The sequence below is a fragment of the Salmo salar genome, chromosome 03 (assembly GCF_965601325.2).
Source record: "Salmo salar chromosome 03, fSalSal1, whole genome shotgun sequence".
NCBI lineage: Eukaryota > Metazoa > Chordata > Actinopteri > Salmoniformes > Salmonidae > Salmo > Salmo salar.
Window position 1 is genome coordinate 69,977,982 of NC_138293.1, and position 27,978 is coordinate 70,005,959.

At 42.2% G+C, this 27,978-nt stretch overlaps 1 protein-coding gene across 4 annotated transcripts; it reads right to left on the bottom strand.

Moving 5' to 3' along the window:
* Nucleotides 1-7,196: 7,196 nt before the first annotated feature.
* LOC106601349 (interleukin enhancer-binding factor 3 homolog) lies at nucleotides 7,197-27,053 on the bottom strand. Of its 4 annotated transcripts, none has more exons than XM_014193499.3 (19): nucleotides 26,919-27,053; nucleotides 22,916-23,006; nucleotides 22,147-22,367; nucleotides 21,802-21,982; nucleotides 19,931-20,078; nucleotides 17,886-17,977; nucleotides 15,334-15,429; nucleotides 14,495-14,606; nucleotides 14,287-14,384; nucleotides 13,630-13,741; nucleotides 13,434-13,547; nucleotides 13,088-13,293; nucleotides 12,783-12,953; nucleotides 12,528-12,665; nucleotides 11,864-12,004; nucleotides 11,619-11,739; nucleotides 10,116-10,166; nucleotides 8,095-8,493; nucleotides 7,197-8,000 (listed from the first exon to the last, which is right to left on the bottom strand). In XM_014193499.3, exons 2-19 carry the CDS (start codon nucleotides 22,916-22,918, stop codon nucleotides 7,870-7,872), a joined length of 2,535 nt encoding a protein of 844 aa, XP_014048974.1. In that variant the 5' UTR covers nucleotides 22,919-23,006; nucleotides 26,919-27,053; the 3' UTR covers nucleotides 7,197-7,869. The 4 variants fall into 4 exon arrangements, with proteins under 4 accessions (XP_014048974.1, XP_014048973.1, XP_014048976.1 ...); XM_014193498.3 differs by having other exon boundaries at nucleotides 22,916-23,009; nucleotides 26,919-27,042; XM_014193501.3 differs by lacking the exons at nucleotides 7,197-8,000; nucleotides 8,095-8,493 and adding an exon at nucleotides 8,613-9,474.
* Between the last annotated feature and the right edge of the window lie 925 nt (nucleotides 27,054-27,978).

The following is a 27,978-nucleotide window of genomic DNA, read 5'->3' on the forward strand; positions in this document are numbered from 1 at the left end:
AGCAGGCCACAAATGTGCATGTGTCTGCTCAAATGGTCAGAAACAGACTCCATGAGGGTGGTATGAGGGCCCGACGTCCACAGGTGGGGGTTGTGCTTACAGCCCAACACTGTGCAGGACTTTTGGCATTTGCCAGAGAACACCAAGATTGGCAAATTCGTCACTGGCGCCCTGTGCTCTTCACAGATGAAAGCAGGTTCACACTGAGCACGTGACAGACGTGACAGAGTCTGGAGACGCCGTGGAGAACGTTCTGCTGCCTGCAACATCCTCCAGCATGACCGGTTTGGCGGTGGGTCAGTCATGGTGTGGGGTGGCATTTCTTTGTGGGGCCGCACAGCCCTCCATGTGCTCGCCAGAGGTAGCCTGACTGCCATTAGGTACAGAGATGAGATCCTCAGACCCCTTGTGAGACCATATGCTGGTGCGGTTGGCCCTGGGTTCCTCCTAATGCAAGACAATGCTAGACCTCATGTGGCTGGAGTGTGTCAGCAGTTCCTGCAAGAGGAAGGCATTGATGCTATGGACTGGCCTGCCCGTTCCCCAGACCTGAATCCAATTGAGCACATCTGGGACATCATGTCTCGCTACATCCACCAACGCCACATTGCACCACAGACTGTCCAGGAGTTGGCGGATGCTTTAGTCCAGGTCTAGGAGGAGATCCCTCAGGAGACCATCCGCCACCTCATCAGGAGCATGCCCAGGCGTTGTAGGGAGGTCATACAGGCACGTGGAGGCCACACACACTACTGAGCCTCATTTTGACTTGTTTTAAGGACATTACATCAAAGTTGGATCAGCCTGTAGTGTGGTTTTCCACTTTAATTTTGAGTCTGACTCCAAATCCAGACCTCCATGGGTTGATAAATTCGATTTCCATTGATTATTTTTGTGTGATTTTGTTGTCAGCACATTCAACTATGTAAAGAAAAAAGTATTTAATAAGATTATTTCTTTCATTCAGATCTAGGATGTGTTGTTTAAGTGTTCCCTTTATTTTTTTGAGCAGTATATATATATATATATATATAATTTGGTTCACTCCAGACCTGACTGCCCTTGACCAGCACAAAAACATCCTGTGGCGTACTGCATTAGCATCAAATAGCCCCCGTGATATGCAACTCTTCAGTGAAGTTAGGAACCAATATACACAAGCAGTTAGGAAAGCTAAGGCTAGCTTTTTCAAACAGAAATTTGCATCCTGGAGCACAAACTCAAAAAAGGTCTGGGACACTGTGAAGTCCATGGAGAATAAGAGCACCTCCTCCCAGCTGCCCACTGCACTGAGTCTAGGAAACACTGCCTTTCTAAGGTCTTTGAAAACAAAGTTAACAAACAGATCACCATCCATTTCGAACCCCACCGTACATTCTCCGCTATGCAATCTGGTTTCCGAACTGGTCATGGGTGCACCTCAGCCACGCTCAAAGTCCTAAACGATATCATAACTGCCATTGATAAGAGACAATACTGTGCAGCCGTATTCATCGACCTGGCCAAGGCTTTCGACTCTGTCAATCACCACATTCTTATCAACAGACTCAACAGCCTTGGTTTCTCAAATGACTGCCTCGCCTGGTTCACCAACTACTTCTCTGATAAAGTTCAGTGTGTCAAATCGGAGGGCCTGTTGTTGGGACCTCTGGCAGTCTCTATGGGGGTGCCACAGGGTTCAATTCTCGGGCCGACTCTTTTCTTTGTATATATCAATGATGCCGCTCTTGCTGCTGGTGATACTCTGCTCCACCTCTACGCAGACGACTCCATTCGGTATACTTCTGGCCCTTCTTTGGACACTGTGTTAACAAACCTCCAGACAAGCTTCAATGCCATACAACACTCCTTCCGTGGCCTCCAACTGCTCTTAAATGCAAGTAAAACTAAATGCATGCTCTTCAACTGATCGCTGCCCGCACCTGCCCGCCCGTCCAGCATCACTACTCTGGATGGTTCTGACCTAGAATATGTGGACAACTACAAATACCTAGGTGTCTGGTTAAACTGTAAACTCTCCTTCCAGACCCACATTAAGCATCTCCAATCCAAAATTAAATCTAGAATCGGCTTCCTATTTCGCAACAAAGCATCCTTCACTCATGCTGCCAAACATACCCTTGACTTCGGCGATGTCATTTACAAAATAGCCTCCAACACTTTACTCAACAAATTGGATGCAGTCTATCACAGTGCCATCCGTTTTGTCACCAAAGCCCCATATACTACCCACCACTGCGACCTATACGCTCTCGTTGGCTGGCCCTCTCTTCATACTCATCACCAAACCCACTCGCTCCAGGTCATCTACAAATCTTTGCTAGGTAAAGCCCCGCCTTATCTCAGCTCACTGGTCACCACAGCATCACCCACCCGCAGCAAACGCTCCAGCAGGTATATTTCACTGGTCACCCCCAAAGCCAATTCCTACTTTGGCCGCCTTTCCTTCCAGTTCTCTGCTGCCAATGACTGGAATGAACTGCAAAAATCACTGAAGCTGGAGACTCATATCTCCCTCACTAGCTTTAAGCACCAGCTGTCAGAGCAGCTCACAGATCATTGTACCTGTAAATAGCCCAGCCCATCCAACTACCTCATCCTCATCTATCACTCCAGTGTTTAATTGCTATATCGTAATTACCTCGCCACTATGGCCTATTTTATTGCCTTACCTCCCTTATCTTCTCATTTGCACACACTGTATATAGACTTTTCCTACTGTATTTGTCATTGGTTCTTAAAGAGTATAGCTAATAAATGCCTCATGAGCTTAATTCAACTGTTATACTCCATGAGAACCCAAAATATGCACTTGTTTTTCTACAATGTTTGTAAACATTGTGAATGTGAACAAACACTGTATAGCCTCACATGGTTAAAACAATAATTTTGGTATTATGGATGGTCAGTCCTTGCATCCATAGCTGTCTATTAATCTCAGTGGTTACATTTCTCCAGGCCCATCCCTCAGCTTTTTACCAAAACAGAGGCGGTGTCCGTATTGTTTTATCTGTGGATTTGCCCTTTAAACAGCTGCATATTATCAAGATAAAGTGCCACCAACAAAAAGGTAAACAATAGGCATATAGCAAATGCAGCATATGGCATTCATTTTTCACATGTAAATAGTATTTTCAGTAGTGCTCAAAGCATGCCATTCCATGAGCACACCATTTATTTTTCAACTCAAATCATTGAGCCCAAACAACAAAATCATAAATAGAGTAGGGCTGGCTAATAAATCCTTAGTTTTGGGTTACGCTCAGGTAAAACAATTTGGCTAATCTATACTTCCATATTTCCAAGTCCTATTCTTGAAGATCAAGGGGTATAACATTTATTGGAAGAACTGCAATTCTGACTTTGGTTTTTAATGTACGGATATAATCGTATTATGTCGTAGAAAGCGATGGGTTAGATTAGAAGAAGCCTACATAGCCAAACCATAAAGTACAATTTAACATCCATATATGGGTATTTTCTGGGGTTGACTTTTGGGATTGTACGCTCCCCTATCAGACTACGTTCAATGCTCCTCTCCCAGTTTCATTAATTAGTCCCTCAATTGCAAATATGGAACAAACTACAGTTAACAACCTTTCTGCAATTCCTAGATTATTGTCCAATCACCGTATTGCGAATACTACTCACATGCAGAGAGGTATTGTTAGTAGTAATCTTGTCCCCATAAAATTGAGCTCTGTCAATAGCTCGAAAATGGTTTATTGCTCATCCAGTGCAGCTTCAGGTGCTACCTTGGATACTCCATCTGATATGAATTCCTGTAGCAATGGCATTGGAATAATTCATTTGAATGCTAGAAGCCTGATACAAAAGTTGGACTTTATTGAAATTTTGGTCTCACAATCAAATGTTGACGTATTGGTTGTATCTGAATCGTGGCTGTGTGATTCTGTGCCTGATTCAGATGTTCAGTTGATTGGGTACAATATTTATAGAGCTGATAGAGTTGGTAGAGGTGGTGGTATCGCGATTTATGTAAAATGCTGCTTAAATGTTTCTGTGTCCATATCAACCTCTGTCCCAAAGCAATATGAATGTCTAGTTTTAAATTTGGTACTTGGTAATAATGCTCGTTTAACTCTAGGAGGGGTATATCGCCCCCCCTCAGCTCCTCCTTGTACTCTATGCAAATTATCTGATATACTGTCTAATTATGCAAACTCTGAATTACTGATTTTGGGAGATTTTAACCTGGATTGGCTTTCACCAGTATCCGATAAATTAAAAGACATTTGTACTGAGCTAAATCTAACTCAGCTGATAACTAAACCAACCCGTCCCAACTTTAAGAACCCAGTAAAATCTACTCTACTAGACATTATTCTAACAAACACCCCCCATAAATACACAGCCAGTGGGGTTTTTGCAAATGATATCAGTGACCACTGCCCTATTGCTTGTATTAGAGATACCAGGCTGAAACACTCTGATCCCTGTATAATCTCTAAGAGAAATTATAAACATTTCTCACAGCAAGCTTTTACCCTTGACTTATATCACTCTGAGTTTTTATCCACTTGCTGCTTTCTGGACCCGGTTTTAGCCCTTGCTTTTTTCTCTTCTATTGTTACCTCTATGTCTGATAAACATGCCCCGCTTAAGAATCACAGAGTAAGAAACCGAACCAGTTCTTGGTTCTCTCCTGAATTGTCAGGTCTTTTCCTGCAAAAGAATCGGGCCTGGGCCTTGGCGAGGAAAACAGGTACTCCAGCTGATTGGCTGTTTTTTAGGCAATTGAGAAATAAATGTACTGCAGCTGTCAAAAAGGCAAAATCAAATTACTTCCTTAATGCTATGACAGATTCTGCAGGAGATCCTGCACAATTCTGGAAAACCGTTAATTCACTGAAACGGGGGAATTCTGCTGTTTCTCTTCCTAAGCAAATTACCTCAGATTTCTGTATCCTAAGTGAAAAAAATGATATTTGTGATGCTTTTAATAAGCATTTCATCTCTGCTGGTTTTTTATTTGAAAGGAAAAGTGGCCATTGTGGCACTGGCCAGTTAGTTGATTTTTCGTCTTGCTTTTCAACCATTACTCTGAAAAATGTTAACCCTGTTTTTAGTTTCCAGAAAATAACCGAAGCAGAAGTTCTAGCTGCCCTGTGTGCCATTGATACTAAGACATCCTTAGGCGCTGACAATTTAGACCTGTTCTTACTTAAGTGTGCTGCACCTATCATTGCTGGTTCAGTGACACACATTTTTAATCTAACATTAAGCACAGGAATTATCCCTAAGGTGTGGAAAGCAGCTTTTGTTCTGCCATTACATAAGGGAGGTGACGGTAGTGATTTGGATAACTATCGACCCATCTCTAGGCTCCCTTGTCTGGCAAAGATCCTAGAATCTATAGTCAACAAACAGTTACAGTCTTTTCTTTCTGCTAACAGTATTCTTAGCACCAATCAATCTGGTTTTAGATCTAAACACAGTACCACATCGGCCACTATGCTTGTTGTAAATGATATTGCAAATGCCTTAGATGATAGAAAGCACTGTGCTGCGTTGTTTGTAGATTTGTCAAAAGCTTTTGACACTGTAGACCATGCTATCCTTTTGAGTAAGCTGTCATCTATAGGAGTGGGCACTGATGCCTGCCGATGGTTTTATGACTATCTTAAAGATAGAACTCAGGCCGTCATGGTCGACGGGGTCAAGTCTGACTCCTTACAGTTACTTAAAGGGGTGCCTCAGGGTTCAATAATTGGCCCACTATTGTTCTCACTTTATATAAACAACATTGGTGATGATGTCAAATATTGTAAATTCCATTTATATGCAGATGACACAGTGATATACTCTATTGCTCCAACAGCGGACCAAGCTTTAATGCAGTTGGAGTCTGATTTTAGGATACTACAGGGGTCTCTTTTACAGCTTAAACTTGTTTTAAATGCTAAGAAAACAAATGTCATGTTTTTTTCTAGGTCTAAACTCTCAGTTAGAAACACTTTTGTAATCACTAGCTTGGATGGTACTCAAATCAAACAGGTCTCTGCATATAAATATTTAGGGGTATGGTTAGATGATAGGCTTTCTTTTAAAAAACATGTTACTGAATTGGGAAAAAACCTCAAATTCAAGATAGGGTTCCTTTACAGAAACAGGGTTTGTCTGTCCTTTGTAAATAGAAAACAAATTGTGCAGGCTACTTTTATGTCCGTTTTAGATTATGGTGATATTATCTATATGCATGCATCGGCAAACACATTAAAACCACTGGATGCTATTTACCATTGTGCACTCAGGTTTATCACGGGTGATAGTTACAAAACTCATCACTGTATCCTATATCAACATGTGGGTTGGGCCTCTCTATCTGTGAGGCGAGAGCAACATGCTCTCTTGTTTATTTATAAAGCGCTTCTTTTAAAACTACCTCCATATATATCATCATTAATTTCCACTAGACATACAAATTTGAAAACCAGATCACAGATGTGGATTACATTAGACTCCTGCGGTCTCCACAGAGTTGGGTAGGACTGCCTTTAGTTCCTTTGCGCCTTATTTATGGAACAAACTGCAGATCCAACTTAAGTTAGACACTCTGGTGTCCCTTGCCCATTTTAAAAATGTTATGGAGGATCAATATGATGTTGTCTGTGATTGTTTCTGTTGAATTGTGTCTTTGTTTTGCATGTTTGAAATGTTCTTGTCTGTATGCCTAAAACTGTACATGTCAACATGTTTACACAGGGCACAGCCATAAAAGAGATCCAGGTCTCAGTCTGTTTTCCCTGTTAAAATAAAGATTAAAAAAAAATAATAATAAGTAAACTAACATTGATTTATCCTACAATAGATGTGGTTCAATTGGTAACATACATTTGTCTTCCAATGCCTTTTATGGTAAAGTACTGAATGTAATCAGAATAAATTACTGAGTTTGGGTAATCCAAAAGTTGTTACTGATTATAATTATGGACAGGTAACTCATTTTGCTGACAGCTACCTTGAGGAAAAATGTATGACAGATGTGGTTGTCCCACCTAGCCATTTTAAGATGAATGTACTAAGTCACTCTGGATAGGAGAGTCTCCAAAAGGACAAATGTAACATTTCATTGCACAATGTTGACTTCAAAATGTATTTTCTGATATCTGGGAGGGAACGTAAGGTTAGTAGAGAGCCTCTTTCATGAAGTGAAATGCTTGGTCGACACACAATTTGCTTTCCTCCAAAATAAAAGTCCTTTATTGATACAAACACCACAGTTTCTTATACACAGTTCTGAGAAAAAATAAAATAATCCCAACCACCAAATCTACTTTGACCAGAAATGTGATTGACATTTAAAATGTCTTCCTAATAATATCCAAACTTATTTGTTAAAATTAAAACTACAGAAATACGTCAACTAAAACATTGAAAAATAAATGTCTAAAATTACAAGAAAATACTTCAACAAGCAAGCAGTTCTCCAGGCCCATTGTATTGTAAAATGAAAATTTTAACAAATCCTCAGCCAAAAACAACTGGTCAACATAGTTAACTGTGTATGGACAGAAATAAAATCATAGCTGGGGGTAAAAAAAAAAGAAAAAGTGATGTGTCATTCCCTCTTTTTGGGTGGTAGTGGTGGGGAAATTGGTGGAGTGCATACAAATAAAATACAAACTTGAACACTGACCAAACTGATGAAATAGACCATTTGATTCAGCTGTGGGGAGCTGCCAACTAATAAGTCCAGTTTATTACTTTAAAGTTAAAAAAATAACCAAATGCACGTAGACATGGATAAACCATGGATCACAGGACAGCCACCATCGCTTCTTTGGAGAACGTTTGTGACAGGGTTGTGGGGTGGTACTGTGGGGCTATGCCGAGGGCGGATTCAGTCTATCTGTACTGGTAGTTCATGGTGGGGTCTCCCCTGCCGTATCCTACTGGGTTGTGGTATGGAGCTGGATTTGCACCATAGCTCTGGTTGGCTCCTGCCTGTGCGTTGTAATTTGACTGATTTCCGTAACCTATGGAAAAGAGGAAGTTGATTAGTGAAAGTCTCAATAAAACTGCTTAGGTTACGGTGTACTTGTGATCCCCTTTGCCGAGAATCCATCTTACCTTCATAACTGTAGTCTTGGCTGGCAACAGCGCTGCCCGTCACCTGGCTGGGGTAGGCAGTGCTGTAAGGATAAACTCCTGCTCCTGCCTGGTTTTGATTGAAGGTCTTATTGCCTTGCCCATAGCCCTGGCCATACTGGTTATAGGCACTCTGGCCAGGGGTGGTCTGGTAGGCCCCTTGGGCCCCCCCACCAACTCCTGGCGGTCCAGGGAAGGTTGACTTGGCCTCCTTTTTGACAGGGGCTTTGGGAGCTGGAGAAGGGCTGGAGTAGCCTCCATCATTCTGGTAGTATGAACCGTAGGTTCCTGTAGCTGCCACGCCTGTAGTGCTGGCCGCAGGGACTTCAGTAACAGTGCCAGCAGCCGCAGCTCCACCATTTGCTCCACTATTGTAATAATCTAAAAGAAAGAGGCATTAGATTAAGAGAGGGTTTTGTAGAGAGTTCTACTGCTGTCACACCCATGCTTGTGAAGATTAATACATTTCATTTTCAAGAAAGTGAAGCGTTTCACTAAAATTGTAGTACCACATTGTATGGGATATCACATTTATTTTTTAAAAACATACAAGACTATTTTTACTTCACAATCATAATGCAGAATGTCAAAATAAGTCTTGTGCAAGTATCAACAGCGCTGTGGTTCTTTGATGCCTAAAGGTGCCTCACGTGTGAGGTAAATGAGGGGCATTGTGAACATTGTCATTTTCAAAGTAAGACTAGCATGTAACCTCCATCATGCATCAATAGCCACAATTGAGCAATTCTGACATTTTAATAAAAAAACTGCAAATATTCAAAGCAGCCTTATGATCCCATAACAAAATGCTAAATCAAATAAAAAACCGTTGACAATGAAGTGATTGATAATACATGTTCAGACAACAAAATGAAATAAGACCATTCACATCATAAGAAATATAACTTGTGTGTAGACATTCAAGACAGATGGCCACAATGGGATCAATCTCCCCAGTCTGACCCACTCCAATATGCATGTCATCACAGCGGGCCATTATCCATCAGCCAACCATAATGCTCTGGTCTCAATTCCACTAAGGAAGGCAGTCTATTGGGAAAGTGTGCCTGTGGCTTTTGGCATATCCAGGTGTCCAGGTACGTCCCAGGGTTGGCAGAGGGTATGGAAGGTGACCAAAGGCAACATGCACTCACTGGCCTCCCATCTCTCTAGGCGTTGGGACATGAGTCGTAGCGGGTAAGCAAAGGGACAGTTTATTTCCCCCGGGGGAGTGATTGGAGTTCATGTTGCGGGAACACTATAGTTTGCTCCTCTTTCTCTACATTTTGTTTTGATTTAAAAAGATTGGGATGATCTATGTAGCAAACTCGTGGTAGCCATAGCAGTCTGAGACAAAGTCACCTAAAGAATGAGACAGAGCAGAGAAGGAAAAATTGAATTAGATTGGTTTGTTTTTTGCCATAAAAAGTGGCATGTGTCAATGACTTGGTCAAATTGTTTTCAAACAGCTTTTTTTGTTTGTTGGGACTTTTAGATTTCTCTGCTCCTGTCACGCTCAAGAAGGTGTTTCCTCAGAACAGGCTGCTGGTAGGAGGGGGGTCTCTCATATGGGGGGGGGGGGGGGTCAAAGTGATATAGATTGAGTCCTGTGGCTTAACAAAGCAGAGAAATGTAAAATCATAATCGAACCAGGAATAAGAGCACTCAGGTTCCTTCTTTGGTAGTTTGTTTAGATGACATTCAATGGCATACTCTCCAAAACAAAAAGATACTTTGATTATAGATTTTTTTATAACTTTTCCAGGTCTTGTATTGTTGGAAACCTCCAGATGTATGCCACTAACTCTCCACCAAGATGGCTGAGCATGTTGTGCTCTGATCAAACCACACTGAACTTCTGCTTATCTTACAACGCGAGTAGAGTGAGAACCCCTCTTGTAGTGTCCTCATGATAAAGGTGGACATATCAAATAAAAACCAGACTAGGAGTCAAGACTATTCAAGGTATTGGAAGATGAGGGTAAGGGAAAATCAATACTCACTATAGCCTCCAGAGTTTCCATTGTTCCCATATCCATAACTTCCATAGCCACCTGAGGAGTTAAGCAAACCAACCATTACATTTCTCAGCTGACGTGAGATGTTGCCTACCATTTAATGTTGAACAGTATTTACAGCATCAAGTCAATTCAGGGACAGAATACAAAATAATTGCATGTAGTGCCTTCAGAAAGAACTCATACCCCATGACTTATTCCACATTTTATTGTATTAGAGCCTGAATTAAAAATTGATTTGTTTTTCTGACCTGACAGTCTACACACAATCACCCCCCCCCCCCCCCCCCCCCCCCCCACAAAAAAAAGATATATATACACACACTAATTTACATAAATATTCACACCCCTGGGTCAATACATGTTAGAATCACCTTTGGCAGAGATTACAGCTGAGAGTCTTTCTGGGTAAGTCTAAGAGCTTTACACACCTGGATTGTACAATATTTGCACATTTTTTCTTTTTTTAATTATTCAAGCTCTGTCACGTTTGTTGTTGGTCATTGCTAGACAGCAATTTTCAAATCTTGCCAAAGATTTACAAGCTGGTTTAAGTCAAATCTGTAACTAGGCAACTCCGGAACATTCAATGTCTTCTTGATAAGTAACTCCTGTGTATAGCTGGCCTTGTGTGTTAGGTTTTTGTCCTGCTATCGTCTCCCACTGTCTGACGGAAAGAAGCCAACCAGGTTGTCGTCTGTGCTTAGCTCCACTCAGTTTATTTTTTATCCTGAAAAACCCAGTCCTTAAAGATTACAAGAATATCCATAACATGATGCAGCCACCACTATGCTTGAAAATATGGAGTGTTACTCTGTATTGGATTTGCCCCAAACATAACACACTGTACTCAGGACAAAACATTAATTGCTTTGCCACATTTTTTTGCTGTATTAGTTTAGTGCCTTGTTGCAAACAAGATGCATGTTTTGGAATATTTTTTACTCTGTACAGGCTTCCTTTTCAATGTCAATTAGGTTAGTGTTGTGGAGTAACTACAATGTTGATCCATCCTCAGTTACTCCTATCACAGCCATTAAACTCTGTACCTGTTTTAAAGTTACCATTGGCCTCTGTGAAATCCCTGAGCGGTTTCCCTCCTCTCTGGCAACTGAGTTGGGAAGGACGCCTGTATCTTTGGAGTGACTGGGTGTATTGATATACCATCCCAACTGTAATTAACAACTTCACCATGCACAAAGAGATATTCAGTGTCTTTGCGAGGCATTGGAAAACCTCCCTGGTCTTTGTGGTTGAATCTGTGTTTGAAATTCACTGCTCGACTCAGGAACCTAACAAATAATTGCATGTGCGGGGTACAGAGATGGGGTAGCCATTGAAAATGTTTTACACTGGGGTAATGTGTGTTGGCCAGTGACAAAATATACATTTAATCAATTTTAAATTCAGGCTGTAACAAAACGTGGAGAAAGTAAAGGGGTGTGAATACTTTGAGGGCACTGTAGGTAGCACATAGCTCTGTTTTACCTTGACCATAGCTGCCACCATTATTGAACCCTCGGCCCCTCCCCCTGCCACGCCCTCTACCTCTGCCCCTGGGAGTGGCTGCCGGGTCACCAGTCGGGTCACCCATCATGCCAAACCCATGCTGTTGGAGAAAACACGAGAGGACTAAATTCACAGACAGGTCAGCAGCAACCATCATTACTCAGTTAATATATTTTACAAACAATAGCAAGCAAAGATATACAGTAAGGCAGAGGGAATCTTACCATTGGGAGTTTCTTCTTCTTGGCTGCCTCAGTCACAGAGCCCTCAGGGAAGAGTTTGTCCAGGGCTGCCAAGGCAGCATAGGCCTTGGCCACCTTCTTATTGGAGCCAGTCCCTTGGAACTTCTGTTCATCTATCTCCACCTGGAACAGGGGGAAAGACAGGTCAATACATAGACTCAGGCAAGAACAGGAGAAAGCATAGGACCAAGAATTTGTGTCAAAGCCAAGCTCATGTTGTTATTGGCAATGTTTAAAAGGACACAGTTCACTTTATTTGAACCAAATTTGAGATTTAAATTGTATGTTGCTATAGAAGAAGTGTCCAGACTCTGTTTTGAGAAATGTCCCTCACCAATATACTTCCTTGTTGCTCGTTCTGCAGTTTGGGAGCCACAGATAAACATGAACAAAGCTCCAAAAACACCCAAATGTAATGTTAGAAAGGACAAAGCTCTCAGTAAAGTGATGCAGAGGTAAATACTCAAAACCAAGCCAAATCAACAACAAAAAAGACACCTCTAAAATTGACATGAAATTGAGACTTGGTAAAAATAAAGTAAACTTCTCCAATCATCGAAGCAGCTGGATATCTACTGTTCGATCCTAAAGGCATCAGTCTGGTTGCAGGGTGGATGGGCACTTCTTCCACTCCTGAGACACTAACCTCCATGACGAAGCGTTTGTCGTGGCTGCCTCCGGTCTCTGAGATGAGCTCATACTTGAGGCCACGCCGCTTCTCGTTTAGCTCCATCACAGGGTTCTTCCCATGTTTGGTCAGGATTGGTCCCTGTTGACGAGCACTCTAAGACAAAGAGAGACAGACATTTCTCTGTAAACAAGACCAATACAAGAAACTGGAGTCAAAACTGAGCCTAGTGTCCAAAAATATTGTTTTGAGTTCTACTCAGAGGACCCATACCTCTGCACCGTCTGTGGCCTCCACGCTGTCCTCCCCTGTGGCTGCGGTGTCCATCGCAATGGGAGTGATGCAGGGTTTCACCTCCTCCACAATGGCCGTTGCCACCTCAGTCGTCACTGGCTCAGCAGTCTTCAGCTCCACACCTGTGGGTAGGCCCATGTCCTGGAGGACCTATGATTGGGCCAGGCAGAAGATTAGAAAGGAAAATGTGAAGCGCAGCAGACAATAGTTACAATCTTCTGATTTCATGACAACACACCAAATGCTTAGAACATCTACACCATTTACCGCATACACCCACTCACCTTGACAGCAACGTGAAGCTTGGCAGTGCGTTTGGATGGGCCTGAGGCTTCAAAGCTCTTGCCGTCCACCTCCACAGCCATGGTGAAGACTGGTACGTGCACCGGGCCAGTTTGGGAGAGGAGTTTATACTGCAGGCCAGGCTTCAGCTGGTTCAGCCTCATCAGAGCATTCATGGCCTGGGGAGGCTCCGACTTCTCATCTGGGGCTAGCGAAGATCACAATTAAAAACATTGGCACTTAATAAATTGTTTTGATCCAGCCAAGGGGGAAATTAAAAAGAGTAGCTGAATTTGCATGCTAACACTGAAGAACTGTGCTGAACAGGAAGAACTAACCAACACCTACATTTCTTTTGCAGCTTCTTTTTTTTCTTGTTTGGACTTTTGTCCTCCCCTCCTTCCTCCTCCTCGATAGGCCTCTTCATTGGTGGGGCGTAGGTTGTACTGGGGGGGATTTGGACTGCAACAAAAACACAGGAACTGCTGAGCCTTTCCAAAATATGGATACTAAGTTGTATGCACACGTCTGCTGCTTGGCTTACCTGTATAGTCAATGGGGGTCTCGCTCCTGGGTTTCCGGGGCATTTTGGAGGGAAGGGGGTCCATCCCTAGCACTTTGTGAAGCTGTCCGAAGGCAGACAGCCTTAAGGCATGCTGAAAACAAACAGGTGGTGATTTTTTCAATTCACTACAGCCACCATAATCACACCCTGTCGTGGGTGTAGATTAAAAAAATAAATACTTTTACCCCCTTTTCCTCCCCAATTTCGTGGTATCCAATTGGTAGTTAATCTTGTCTCAACTCCCGGACGGACTCGTCCTCCGAAACACGACCCAACCAAGCTGCACTGCTTCTCGACACCATGCCTGCTTAACCCCGAAGCCAGCCACACCAATGTGTCGGAGGAAACACCGTACACCTGGCGATGTGCATGCGGCTGGCGATGTGCATGTGCGTGCCCGGCCCGCCACAGGAGTCGCTAAAGTGCGATGGGACAAGGACATCCCTGCCGGCCAAACCCTCCCCTAACCCGAGCGACGCTGGGCCAATTGTGCGCCTCTGGGTCTCCCGGTCGCATCCGGCTACGACAGAGCCTGGACTCGAACCAGGATCTCTAGGGGCACAGCTAGCAACTGCGATGCAGTGCCTTAGACCACTGCACCACTCGGGAGGCCCTGTGGGTGTAGATGTGACTCACCTGGGCACTCTGTGTGAGGTCCTCCCTCTGTTGGAGGTCCAGGTGGCCAATAGCATCCGTCAGCTCCTTCTCACATGGATCACAGATTCCAGCACCATCTAAAAACAAACAGGCAAATTATGACATATTTTGGCTTGTGATGTGGAATTACTACTATATTAAGCAGAGGTGGGAGGACATGTCCTCTCTGCTTTTTGAGACTACTCACCAGCCATGAGGATTCCAGAAGCCAGACACTCCAGAACTCTTCGCAGAGCCTCTCCTGCCCCCATTGGCCGGTTACCTGTGCCAATTGCCTTCTCACACAGCAGCTCTATTGGCTAGAAGTGGTGAAGGGAAGAAATGTTAATGTTTGTATTTTGTCCACGTTTGGCAAATTGGATAAAAAGCCTGTAAATAAGAAATTGTTGCAGTTTGATGTACTAAGCCCCTTAACTTCTTTGAGATCTGGGGGCAGTATTGAGTAGCTTGGATGAATAAGGTGCCCAGAGTAAACTGCCTGCTACTCAGGCCCAGAAGCTAGGATATGCATATTATTAGTAGATTTGGATAGAAAACACTGAAGTTTCTAAAACTGTTTGAATGATGTCTGTGAGTATAACAGAACTCATATGGCTGGCAAAAACCTGAGAAAAATCCAACCAGGAAGTGGGAAATCTGAGGTTCGTAGTTTTTCAAGTGATTGCCTATCCAATATACAGTGTCTGTGGGGTCATATTGCACTTCCTAAGGCTTCCGCTAGATGTCAACATTCTTTAGAACGTTGTTTCAGGCTTCTACTGTGAATGGGGAGAGAATAAGAGCTATTGGAATCAGGTGTCTGGAAAAATGGCATGAGCTCAGTCTGGCGCCCGGCCGTGAGAGCGAGCTGAGTTCCTTTTCATTTCTGAAGACAAAGGACTAGCGTTCCACATATCCCAGAGAGGTTAAATAAATTCCCATCTTGCACATCAAACCTGACCACTGTAATTAGAAAAACATTTCTCAAACCAAATGTCAGGAGGTGTTCAAAGAACCAGCTGGCAGAAAGTGCTGCTGGTGACTCACCCATCCATGCAGTGGGGCCCAAGTGGGGACGCGGGAGCACAGGTCCCTTAGGATGCGGATGACGATGACGCAGGACCTCAGCCCATTGGCCCTGGCCTGGAGACACAAGCAGGGAGGGGGAGGAGGGAGAGGGAGCCTTAGTCAAACAAGAACCCACAAAAACACAAAGCAGCAGCTACATCAGAAAGCCACACAGACTAACGGCTCTGCTTTGTCATTATTGTGGTACAGCATGGGAAATATTTATTTGTTCTGTCTGCAGATGTGGTTATTGAATTTTAATAGACAACTCCATTTGTGTGAAGTAAACAGCAGATTTGATCAGTGGTACTGTAATAGGTATGACAGAGTGGTGATTGTTGATTAATTGTGCTTCTTGCTGCTCCGTATCAAATGTGTCAACTTGTGATTCTCTTAAATGATTAGAGGGCGAAGGGGAGTCAATGTAAAGCCAAATGCTGACATGGAAAAATGTAGGACAATGACAGTATTTATAATGTGCTTAGTTTAATGAGTGGTGATACCTTACAGTAGCTCTAAAGGTTATTGTATGGGGAATACCAGGGGCCTCATTTATAACCATTGCGTGAATTTAACAGTAAATATTTGCGCCATTTCTGAAAAGACTGCGCACGGACAAAAAAGAGATTTATACAAACTTTGTGCATATCAAACATATGCATTTTCCCCATTAGAAATCAGACCGTGATAAAAATGTTATAGTGTGCGCGTTAACGAGTAGGATAAGTCCACCTGAAAAATGCCCATATTTCACATTTTATGGTGACAATAATGCCCTTATTTGCTGTATACTAGCATTGGAACTAGGCAAAGACAGTATCTAAATAGCAATAGCGAACTTGATCAAATGTCTTGTGTTGGCATAATGTTTTCTTTTGCAGTGACATTTGCTGTATCTGACTTTCTGAAAGACAAAATCAATTGCAAATTGTTGTGGACCTGTAAACAGATCGTTGAATGCAATGTTTTGTATCGACTTTCTCCCCACAAACCTAAATATGTAGCAATGTCCACAAGTTCTGAAACAATACCTACAATACCTAAAAAAAAATGAACGACCGTAGGCCTACACACTTCAATAGATCAACTGTCTGTTCACCTGTTAAATTCTCCTGTTGGATGCATAGACTAAAAACATGACATTATAAATAGCCCATCTAATTGGCCCCATTAAATGAGATGTGACATGGTAATTTGTTATATGGCTACTTCAGGAATATGAACTCAACTGTCTTAACATGGCCAGAAATGTTGAGGAATGTATTATGCAACGGTTATGATGCATGTATTATGCTTCTAAATGAAATATTGTCTACTGGAGAAATTTGACATTACAGTATTCAGACGTAGGCCTAGCCTACAAACGTCAATGAAAAGGTGAGCAGTCTGTTCTACTGTTAAACGGCGTTTTGGAATGGATCACAGAGCAAAATACTTGAAATAACTTATCTATTTACTACTGTGACTTAAGTGAAAGGAAATGAGCGATGGGAAAAACGGTAGCCAATACTAACTTGTTGTAGGCCTATAGACCATTTCACAAGTAGCCTATGAAATCACCAGTCAGAAAAGGTGAAGAATTTATTCTGCAATGATCATGTAAGTGAAATAGGATTTTATTTTAGAATGCAAAGAAAATAAAAACGTTTTGCTCTTCTCACTAATGGTAGATTTTGGCATTATCTTTAAGCTAGGCCACCTGTTTGTTATGAGTAAGAGTCATATTCCCCAAGGCTACCACTTTCACCTTGCAATGTAATACTTCAACCACTATAAACTGTGCTGGTGCATGGTCTGAAGTTCACGGGAGGAGAGTACTTTTAATTAATGCCAACTTTGGTGCACACATGGTTTGGAGCATATTTTGTGTGTAAGCAAGGTTTATAAATGAGGCCCCAGAAGACGGACTAGTGAATGTACATTTCTAACTAAGGTGCAATATTCCTTTTTTTGTGGCACACAGAAAGCTGAAACAGCCAGAGCATGGGGGATTGGAGCCTACACACTCTACAAGAACAGGCTGCAGAAATGGAGCGCTTACAGTTAAGAGCGAGAGATGACAGTTCACTATGATGACTAAGAATCAACATAGTCCACAACGAGGAATCAACCTCAACACAATGATGGTACAGAAAAGGGTTGTCGATTGATAGATTGATAATATTTGAGAAATATTGCACCCGAGTGTAGCAAGTTAGTTCCACATCTCTGATCAAAATTAAGCAGTGGTTTAAGACTGGTTGCTTTGAGGGGATTGCTGAACATCCTTTCTAAAAGCAGCATTGAACATTTTCAATGACACTGCAATCAAACCTGTTAAGTCAGCAGAGCATCTCTACAAGGTAATGACAAAGGTTTCCTTGGAAACGCTATAAAACCACAGTAAGAAGTCTACTACAGGTGATAGATTCACTTCGAAAGGACATTTAAAAATAAAAACACAGGAAAAAAAAAACGACCAAAGAAAGAAACTGCGTCAAATGTAGAAAAAAACTCAACTACTTTAAGACAAATAAAGACAAGATGCAAACCTGGAACCACTTGGCGTGGCGAAGAGACGCCAAGGCAGTAAGGCATTTCTGCCTGTCCAGAACATCCGGGGGATCGTTGACTGATAGCGTTTCTATTGGCGGGTGGAATAAGAAGACAAGGTACAGTTTGACCAAGGGGGGTTCTGTCACACGGCCAGGGGGAGTAGGCAGCTTTCCCAAACCACAGGCAGGACAGGGAAGGGGAGGGGGACCCCCCCACCTGGAGAACATAATGGTCTGAACCTCTCAGTGAAACTGCAATTACACTAAAGATATGTAACTTCAACCCACTTCAGAAACTGCTGTTTAGTGGGTGATTTCTTAAGATCACTCCCAGTAGGCCTATATGGAGAAAAATGTGTATGATGTAAGATTACAGTGGAAGTGAATTATCAAAAGGGAGGTTGTCTCCATTATGTTAACTCAATGTCAACTCGTATGCCTCAGCCCAGTTATGAAGTCTGAGTGCTTTGCTATAACAATGAGAGGTAGAGCCCCTCCCCTTCACCCCTATACTGGGTGTACTGCTTAGCCCCTTCCGAGACAGAGAGCGTCCAGTTGGTCAAAGGTCCAGCGTCCCTAAAAATTGACAAACTAGAAGGCTTGACAGAGAGAATCAGATGCACAAAATTATCAAAACAAGTCCACACTGCAGCAAAACTGATGGCCTTCAAGAGCCAAACTGGGCTTCAATGTTGACACAGTTATAGATAAGGCTAGGTTGATGCCTGGTGGGTACATCCAACTTCCTGTTAAGAACGTCTGAGGGGAACATGGGCCGCCGCCGACTAGTACCCTTTCCCATAATATACAGTGCCCTCTAATTGGGAAAGTGAAGCATTTTGTCTTCTTTTGGCTCTGTACTCCAAACGTTTGGATTTGAAATCCAACAACGACTACGAGGTTAAAGTGCAGACTGTCAGCTTGTCTTTGAGGGTATCTATACCGGGTGGACCGTTTAGAAATTACAGCACTTTTAGTACAAATACAAAGTTTTGTATTTGGTCCCATATTCATAGCACACAATGACTACATAAAGCTTGTGACTTGGCATGTTGGATGCATTTTCTGTTTCAGATTATTTTGTGCTCAATAGAAATTTATAGTAAATAATGTATCGTGTCGTTTCGGAGTAACCTTTATTATAAATAAGAATACATTTCTAAACACTTCTACATTAATGTGGATGCTACCATGATTATGGACAATACTGAATGAATAGTGAATGATGAGTGAGAAAGTTAGATGCACAAATATATCCCCAAGACATGCAAACCTCTCCCAATTACAATAACAGGGGAGGTTAGTATTTTTGAGGTGGTATGATATTTGTGCATCCAACTTCTTCAAATAATTAGAGCCCCCCAAAAAAAATGCTTCACTGTGCCAATAATTACAGAGGGCACTGTAGTATTTCTTGCATTTATTATTTAACTTATGACTCCCTCTGCTTCGGACAAACCCCCATGGATTGGATTTACAAAAGACTGCGATCACAGTTGTCCCCTGATTTTGACTGTGACTGGGAGAAGTGACATTCAGCCATGCAGAGTCAAAGAGCCCCTGGCGTTATCTGTAACCCGTGTCCTCCCTGCTGATGAACATCAGTCAATAGCCCACTGCTGGGTCTAGTAACCACAACACTTGACAACACTTTGCAACTCATTTTTGCTGCAATGCAAACCGTTCATCAGTGTTCAGTATAAAACATGCAAACAAAGTGGTGTTTGTTTTTTTGTTATTCTCAGTAAGCCTTCATATAGTTAATGTCTGGACTCCATAAGGAATAGAAAACCTTTTTCAGTCAGTAACTATCCTTTCTATACTGTGTATTGGGCCATCAAAAATGTACATCACATTACATGGAACTACGAGAGTAAAGAGCTATAAACATAGCATGGTTTCATTACATGACAGTTCCCTCATATCCCCTAGCTCCATTGAAGGCCCAATAAACAATATCTGTCTAGACTGGCTGTCTGCCTGTTTAGTCTCCCTGCCTAAGGGGGCACTAGTGAACTGTCTGCCCCTGTGTGGCAGCCTACCTCCGGCAGCCTGTTTCTCCACCTCCTCGCGGACCAGGGGGGACGTCATGTTGATAGTCAGGGTCAGGGGAGGCTCCTTGGTGCTCTTGATTACGATGGTGGCTTCACGGATGACCTGAGTGACCTCATACTTGTCCTCTGTGATGGTCTGCCAGGTAGAACAGGAGGAATTGTTAATGCAATAGCCATGTAGTGGCTATCCCGCCAAGCAGTCAAGTACCCTTAACCTGTTATGGCTAGGGGGCAGTATTTTCACAGCCGGATAAAAAACGTACCCGATTTAATCTGATTATTACTCCTGCCCAGAAACTAGAATATGCATATAATTATTAGCTTTGGATAGAAAACACTCCAAAGTTTCTAAAACTGTTTGAATGGTGTCTGTGAGTATAACAGAACTCATTTGGCAGGCCAAAACCTGAGAAGATTCCATGCAGGAAGTGCCCTGTCTGACAATTTCTTGCCCTTCTTGATTATCTCTATCCATTACAGGGGATCTCTGCTGTTACGTGACACTTCCTACGGCTCCCATGGGCTCTCAGAAGGCGGCAAAAAGCTGAATCGTGGCTTTGCAGGCTCTGGCTGAAAAAAAGTAGCGGGTTTGGATAGTGGCTGGTTACAGTACTGTGAGACTCAGGCGCGTGCCCGAGTCGACCCCATGCTTTGCTTTCTTTTGTCTTTTTACCTAAATATTCCGACCGGGAATCTGCGTTATCGCTTTTTTACGAGAAAAATGGCATAAAAAATGATTTTAAACAGCGGTTGACATGCTTCGAAGTACGGTAATGGAATATTTAGAAATCTTTTGTCACGAAATGCGCCATGCTCGTGACCCTTATTTACACTTCGGATAGTGTCTAGAACGCACGAACAAAACGCCGCTATTTGGATATAACAATGGATTATTTTGAACCAAACCAACATTTGTTATTGAAGTAGCAGTCCTGGGAGTGCATTCTGACGAAGAACACCAAAGGTAATCAAACTTCTGTAATAGTAAATCTGACTTTGGTCAGGGCTAAACTTGGTGGGTGTCTAAATAGCTACCCATGATGGCTGGGCTATCTACTCAGAATATTGCAAAATGTGCTTTCACCGAAAAGCTATTTTAAAATCGGACACCTCGATTGCACAAAGGAGTTCTGTATCTATAATTCTTAAAATAATTGTTATGTTTTTTGTGAACGTTTATCGTGAGTAATTTAGTAAATTCACCGGAGGTTTGCGGGGGGTATGCTAGTTCTGAACGTCACATGCTAATGTAAAAAGCTGGTTTTTGATATAAATATGAACTTGATTGAACAAAACATGGATGTATTGTATAACATAATGTCCTAGGTGTGTCATCTGATGAAGATCATCAAAGGTTAGTGCTGCATTTAGCTGTGGTTTTATTATATTATATTATATTTTATTATATTTATTATATGCTAGCTTGAAAAATGGGTGTCTGATTATTTTCTGGCTGGGTACTCTGCTGACATAATCTAATGTTTTGCTTTCGCTGTAAAGCCTTTTTGAAATCGGACAGTGTGGTTAGATAAAGGAGAGTCTTGTCTTTAAAATGCTGTGAAATAGTCATACGTTTGAAAAATTGTAGTTTTGGAATTTTTTTGGAATTTGTAATTCGCGCCACGCCTATCATTGGATATTGGAGCAGGTGTTCCGCTAGCGGAACGTCTAGATGTAAGAGGTTAAGCATAAAAAAAAACTATTTTCTACTGAATTCAGTTGTGACTATTCCTCTCAAATGAATGAATCACCCCACAACTGAAATGATACAGGAGAGTATATTCTCGAAAGAACAACTTCAACTTCAAAGCCAACTGAATATGAAGACACAGAAAACACCAGAAGGTGAATGGACTCACCTTGAGTTGCACAGCCAGGTTGTCTGCCACGTTCTTCAGCAGGGTGATGGTGGGTTTGTCCTTACACAGAAGCACCAGCTCCAGGTCCAGGTCCCCCTTCAGCAGCAAGCCCTTGGCCACCAGGCCCACCCTCATCACCCCACGCAGGGACCGTGTGGCCTGTTCCGACACCTTGGGCTCACTGACAGAGGAGACATGGGTACCCAGGTCAATTACTTTTGAAACTCAAAGCTGAAAGTGATGCTGCCTTCAACACTCCAGCCTTGACGGTGCAAAAAGTATTTCTATGCAACTGACATTTTCTACACCATGCACCATTTTGAATACAGGTTCCCACTCCCTTACCTTTCTTTATCGGACTCGATTCCGTCCGGCTCAGACTTGGACACCTTTTCCTGCTCGTCCAGCCAGTCGGAAACAGCCTTGAGGGCGCGCTCCGTGTGGGACACCATGTTCTGCACGCCCTCCAGCTCCTCCTGTGTGGGGTACACAGCGGAGTGCTTGGCCATCACGTGGCGGTCGTCGTTCATGAAGATACGCATGGAGCGGTGGCGCAGGGGAGGAGGCTGGACGGGAAAAGAGGAGTTATTTTAAGGAATTGACTTCAGCAGGTCACAATTGTAGTCAGTAAGTGGCTTTGATAGGAAGAAAGTCATATTGTGATAACCTTCACCCCACTGTAATTCTCAAAATACAGTAATTTCACTTAGTCAGCTTTCACTGTCCTTACATAAGCATCCATGGACTACTGCTGGATGAGAGTCATGCTCAATTAGAGGAGTGCAATCAAATGCAAGCAGGTGCACGTGTTCCAAATGCCCAGGGAATTACCCTTACAATGGACATTTGATGAATTACCCTTACAATGGACATTTGATGGAATGGATTTTTTTTTTTAGGTCCACTTGTATGCCGCGTCCTTGTTAACTTACAAATAAACGTACAAATAATCTTCTCAATCAATTATGGCAGACAAATACAGTTGATTGTTTGTAGAGGCAAATTATTACAGTGGTGAGGCTAGTAAAATTGAAGCGCTCCATGTTCACTACCAAATAGAAACGGTTTACACAAAATAGCCTTCCTACAAATTAGTGTATAAGAAAAGAGGTACCATAGCTGCTTTGGAGTCTTCGATCCGGTGTATATGGCAGTGATACAAGAACAGGTCCTTCCTGAGAGAACACCAACACTCCTGCTTGGTTCTGCTGAGAACAAAAGGGACATGCTTAAAATGAGAAAAGCAATAAAAGGCCAGATTCCCCTGGAATAGCAGATGTCATTTTTTTGCTAATATAAAAACATGGTATTTAATGGTAACAGAACATAGGGTTTCTTTGAACAGACCTAAGGATGCACCTTCCTAAAGTGAAGGGTGGCTTTGCATGACAAGGGAAATTCCATGCTAACGGAATTACAGACTCCAATTTCTCACTTTAAAATGTATACCAAATAAACCATTGATTTAAGTTTAACAAACCAACAACTATGCACATTGACTGCTTTAAACAATTTACACAGGAGTCTCAGCATAATTCTGATACCACGGAATTACCCATAGGCTAAGTGTGCTGAAACAGCAGTAAGAAAGGCGTTCCCAGTGTAGCAAACCTGGGTTGTGTTCAGTAGGAACGGAATGGGGGAGGGGGAAAAAAATAGGACACAATGAGCATTGTTATTGGACAAGGTTACGCCAAAATGTTGATCCTATTTTGAGCCTCACTGTATAAAACCCAGCGCCAAAAGGTATCTGACATCACTATTGTTGATTTTTTTTTTTTTTTTAAATGGGCAGCTCCATCATTGTAGGCTTACAGATGATGAGCAGGACACCGGACGCATTCTTCCCCCCAAAAATAAAAGATGGGAGAAGTTGGACCAGGGCTGTAGCCGTGCCAGGACACAACTGTAGCACAATCATTGGGGGAACCAACAGCATCCACTTTCAAAACACGGATTCAATCAGTTTGATTATGAATCAGTTCTGCAGGAGCAGATGCCAGATATGTCAGTGACTAAAACTTAGCTCTACCAAGGAAGATAAATTGGGCTACTGCCCCTATATACCAGTATGACCCGAGAGCAATAACAACCTAAAAAAAAAAACATGGTTCTTCAGTTAGCCGCGACTTTGAAATTAACATTTCAGAGTCAGTGTACAGTTCGAAATGAGGCAAAGGGTATCAGTTACCAGACAGACCTGCTGTACATGCACAGTCCTAAAGTCAAAATGTATTTAACACATGAGCGCACTGCAGTTTAAAATCTATGAACGGTTCATTGCAGTTGACATCAATTAGAAACTGGCAGTACCCCACGGCTTGAGCCGCTCAGGTCTGACAGTAAAGCTGGCTGAGAAGTCATCCAAGATACACAACCAAACTGATCATTTCTATGATGTGTCAAATCCCTCCATTCAGGAAACTAGCATTGTAACGGCAGCGATATGTGAATGCTTCCATACAGCCGTTACGCCTTAGTGTAAAATGTCAGGAGCAATTTTTCAACTAACATTAAGATAACTTGCCCAATTCACTAAAGTCTTCTCCAAACCCATCGCTAGTTGCAGGAGAAACATTTGAATTTAGAAAATGCGCCATTATTAAAACTATATACATTTTTGCTCAGAGGTATAATAATGTATACGGCGCCATCTTAGAGTATTTTTGTCTCATTGTTCAAGACGGGTGGGTGTCCAAAGTTCTGCACGTCGTGTGAGCAAAGCAGAAATAAAGCGTCACTTTGAATGACACGCGCCTGTTTTGCTCAATGAGAGAAGACAAAGATACTCTAACATGGCGGCGTATATATTGTTGGATTATCATGGCACGCATGGTTCAATATATATTGATGCAGTCAAATGAAAAATGGACTTTAGTGTTTGAAAAAGTACCTATATTTATTTTCAATGACCATCGATTTGAAAATAGTTCCTATTACGCAATCATTCCTCGTCACCACCAGATAGCGGTATATCGCCACAACATGAAGAAAAAAAACCCCAGCTTACTATTCATCACTACCTTACAAGTTCTACTGTGTTGTTTCACTACATACATGGTGGTAAGTGAGTACTGATGTAACTTGAGTAGTGATGAGCAGGGTTTGACATGCCTATTGGCATAATTTACTACACAATTCCAGCTTAATGACTATTGTATTTTTATTGGGCATGTACTTAATAGCTACGAAAAAGTGTCTTGCTTCTGACTGGCAGCTTTAGTGTCGCTATTCGGGATGGCAGTGTGAGGAAAACGGCATGTGAGCGGCAGGAGCCTGTGAATGAGGCGATCGGCAAAGGTCTGGAGGTTGTTGCAGAGGAAAATGTCATAATGTAGAACTGGCGCCAGCGCAGGATGCAGCGTTGTCTTTCCCCCTTCATATAGCTCTTCAGGGCTGATTCACCCATGCTCGCAATGTCAGTCTGATGCTTTTGTTGCACTTTACACAGTGTGGGTTGGTTGGGTCCAGTGATGTGGTTATAAAAAACAAATGTAAGAAAAAAGTGGGTAATATATAATGACCAAATACATAAAAATGCAACATGTCAATTGTGGGTCCCATGTTTCATCAGCTGAAATAAAAGACAGCAATAAATCTGCTATCCACAAAAGGCAGGATTAGATCTAAATTTGCCTGCCATTTGGTTTTTCATAAACATATGAGCATTTTCTGTTCTCTCATTTTAATTCAAGTACTTTTTCAAGTACCAACCTGAGAAGTTCAGATTTTGAAGGTATTCCAGTAGTTTTTCAGAGTACCAAATTCAAGTACTTTAAGGCACCTTGTGCAAACCCTGTTGAGAGCAAACCGAATAATCCAATACAAAACTACATTTACATTGGTGCTGAATGAACCATATACCTACTGCTCAATCTAAAAAGTTGGGTAAACAGTACTTTCCTGTAGATATTTTGTCTCAAATTTCAAGCAGCTGAAGGACAAACTACTGACAAGTCTATATGTAATTATATTCAACATTCTGGCTTGTCAGGAACATTTACATGACCATTTGCTACCCAGGGCCTAGCCAGCAGATCTGACCTGCTTGCTTACAGTGGCACTAGGGTCGGACAGGCTTCCTGTCTAGATTACACACTGTGGAGCCTGCACAAAATATGGCTTGGTTAAACACACCTCAATCCTGGGATGATAACTGGTTGTACACCAAATTGTCCCATTATCAAAACTGTTACACCAAGAAGACTGAATGACTGCTTGATTTTTAAGTAAACGGATGTTTGTCCTCATGCTAGCTAGCAGTAGCCATTATCTAATGGCATGTCACTTGAACAACAAAGGAGCCAATTGGCTGACACTGATATTCCAAAATGGCTGCTGTGGTTTATGCTTCCTGAGGAAAAGGACAGTTTTCCTGAAAAACTACCAGTTGATCAATGCGACAATTCAGCATATAGAGCAATATTTTGCACGGGCTCTGTAGTGTCTTTATCTACACAGGAACGCTGTCTGACCCTAGTCAGTGTTGCTGTAAGCAGGTGGGTAGGATGTGCTGGCTAATAGAATCCTTCCAGCCGCCATTTTAATTTCAAGCCTTAATTCAGTGCGCCAGTCTGGAATATTCCCCCTGCACTAGTCACACCACGATTAGACGGCTAACTATGTTGGTATAGCTAGATAGCTAAATATAAAATGCCCTATATGATCGCCATGATATTGTGATAACATTTTATGAGATTAACGTTAGCTGGCGTGGCTAGCCCAAGATGGTCGTGTCCTCGCATTGTAGCCAACGTTGACTAGCCATAGCTACATAGGCAATCATACATAACGATGGACAAAATCCTACATTTGCTTTCAATTCCTATCCGCGTATCTTATTTTTTCTCCATAACATAACGTTAGGTAGCTAGCATGGTGCCTTACGACGTGCTGCCATGCTTGTGGTTCGAGCTGAGGGAGCGTTCTGAACAAAGAGGGCTGCTGCTAGGCTAACGTTAGATTGCGAGACGTAATTCGTACAACGCCAAATGAGTGTAATCGGTAATATAGTTGCTTAATTCATCTTCATAGGGACGGTGGTAATCATTTCATCAACCTGAATATAATGTGCATCGTTAAAAAACACACCAAATAAAACATCCTTCTAGACTTACCAATTCAGCGACGCTTCGCTCCAACTCTCCTCGCCGAGGAGCAGAAATGACTACACACCTGAACAGCAAATTCTGAAAGCTAATTGGGCGAAAGTAGCATGTGACCAAAGAAGTAGCCAATCCCGTTTCACCTTTCGATGTCTAGTCTGAAATGTAAATGACTAGCTAGCTAGTTCACGAGTCAATATCGTACTGTGGGATAATCACCAGCCAATTTCCCCAAATTACATAGCTACTATAAATCATTATTTAATTATTAACCCTATACACCGTACCCTGTTATTCCAGGATACAAAATAGTTATAATTTGATATCTGGGGATTCCATTAAAGTATGTGACTAAACACACCACATTTCAGACAGAAGATGTCGTATATTTAAACAATAAGGCCCGAGGAGGTGTGGTATATGGCCAATATACCACCGCTATGGGCTGTTCTCACTACGACTCATCGCGGAGTGCCTGGACACAGCCCTTAGCCATGGTATATTGGCCATACATCACAAACCCCAGAGGTGCCTTATTGCTATCATAAACTGGTTACTAACGTAATTGGAGCAGTAAAAATAAATGTTTTGTCATACCTGTGGTATAGGTCTGATATATAACGGCTGTCAACCAATCAGCATTCAGGGCTCGAACCACCCAGTTTAAGATACCTGTTAAAAATATGAGGCAATGTTTATATAACCACCTTTCAAACAGCCCTCTTATTTACCACTTTCTTGCAGGCCCCTTTATACATATCAGTGGGTAATTGGCAAATTTGGAGGGGAAAGAGGGTTTAAACCATGGGGGCTGTTCGCATTTCAAAGTAGAGAGGTGTTAAACAATCGAAGTGTTAATGAATTTCCCTGCACAAGAGCAGCGAATCATACACACAGACCCAGGGTCTGTGAAAATGCAGGAATCATTACAAGATTTTTAGGTGTGTTTTAATTTACCATGTTTTAATCTGCACTCCATTAAGGTGACTTAAAGTTACCTGAACAAAAATATGACTGCAACATACAACAATTTAAAATATTTTACTGAGTTACAGTTCATATAAGGAAATCA

Excerpts from the sequence above, each read along its gene's own strand:
- LOC106601349 (XM_014193499.3), bottom strand. Across the intron at positions 17,978-19,930 it reads GGAGAAACAGGCTGCCGGAG|AAACGCTATCAGTCAACGAT; the intron begins GTAGGCTGCCAC and ends ACCCGCCAATAG. Across the intron at positions 12,666-12,782 it reads AGGCCACAGACGGTGCAGAG|AGTGCTCGTCAACAGGGACC; the intron begins GTATGGGTCCTC and ends TCTTTGTCTTAG.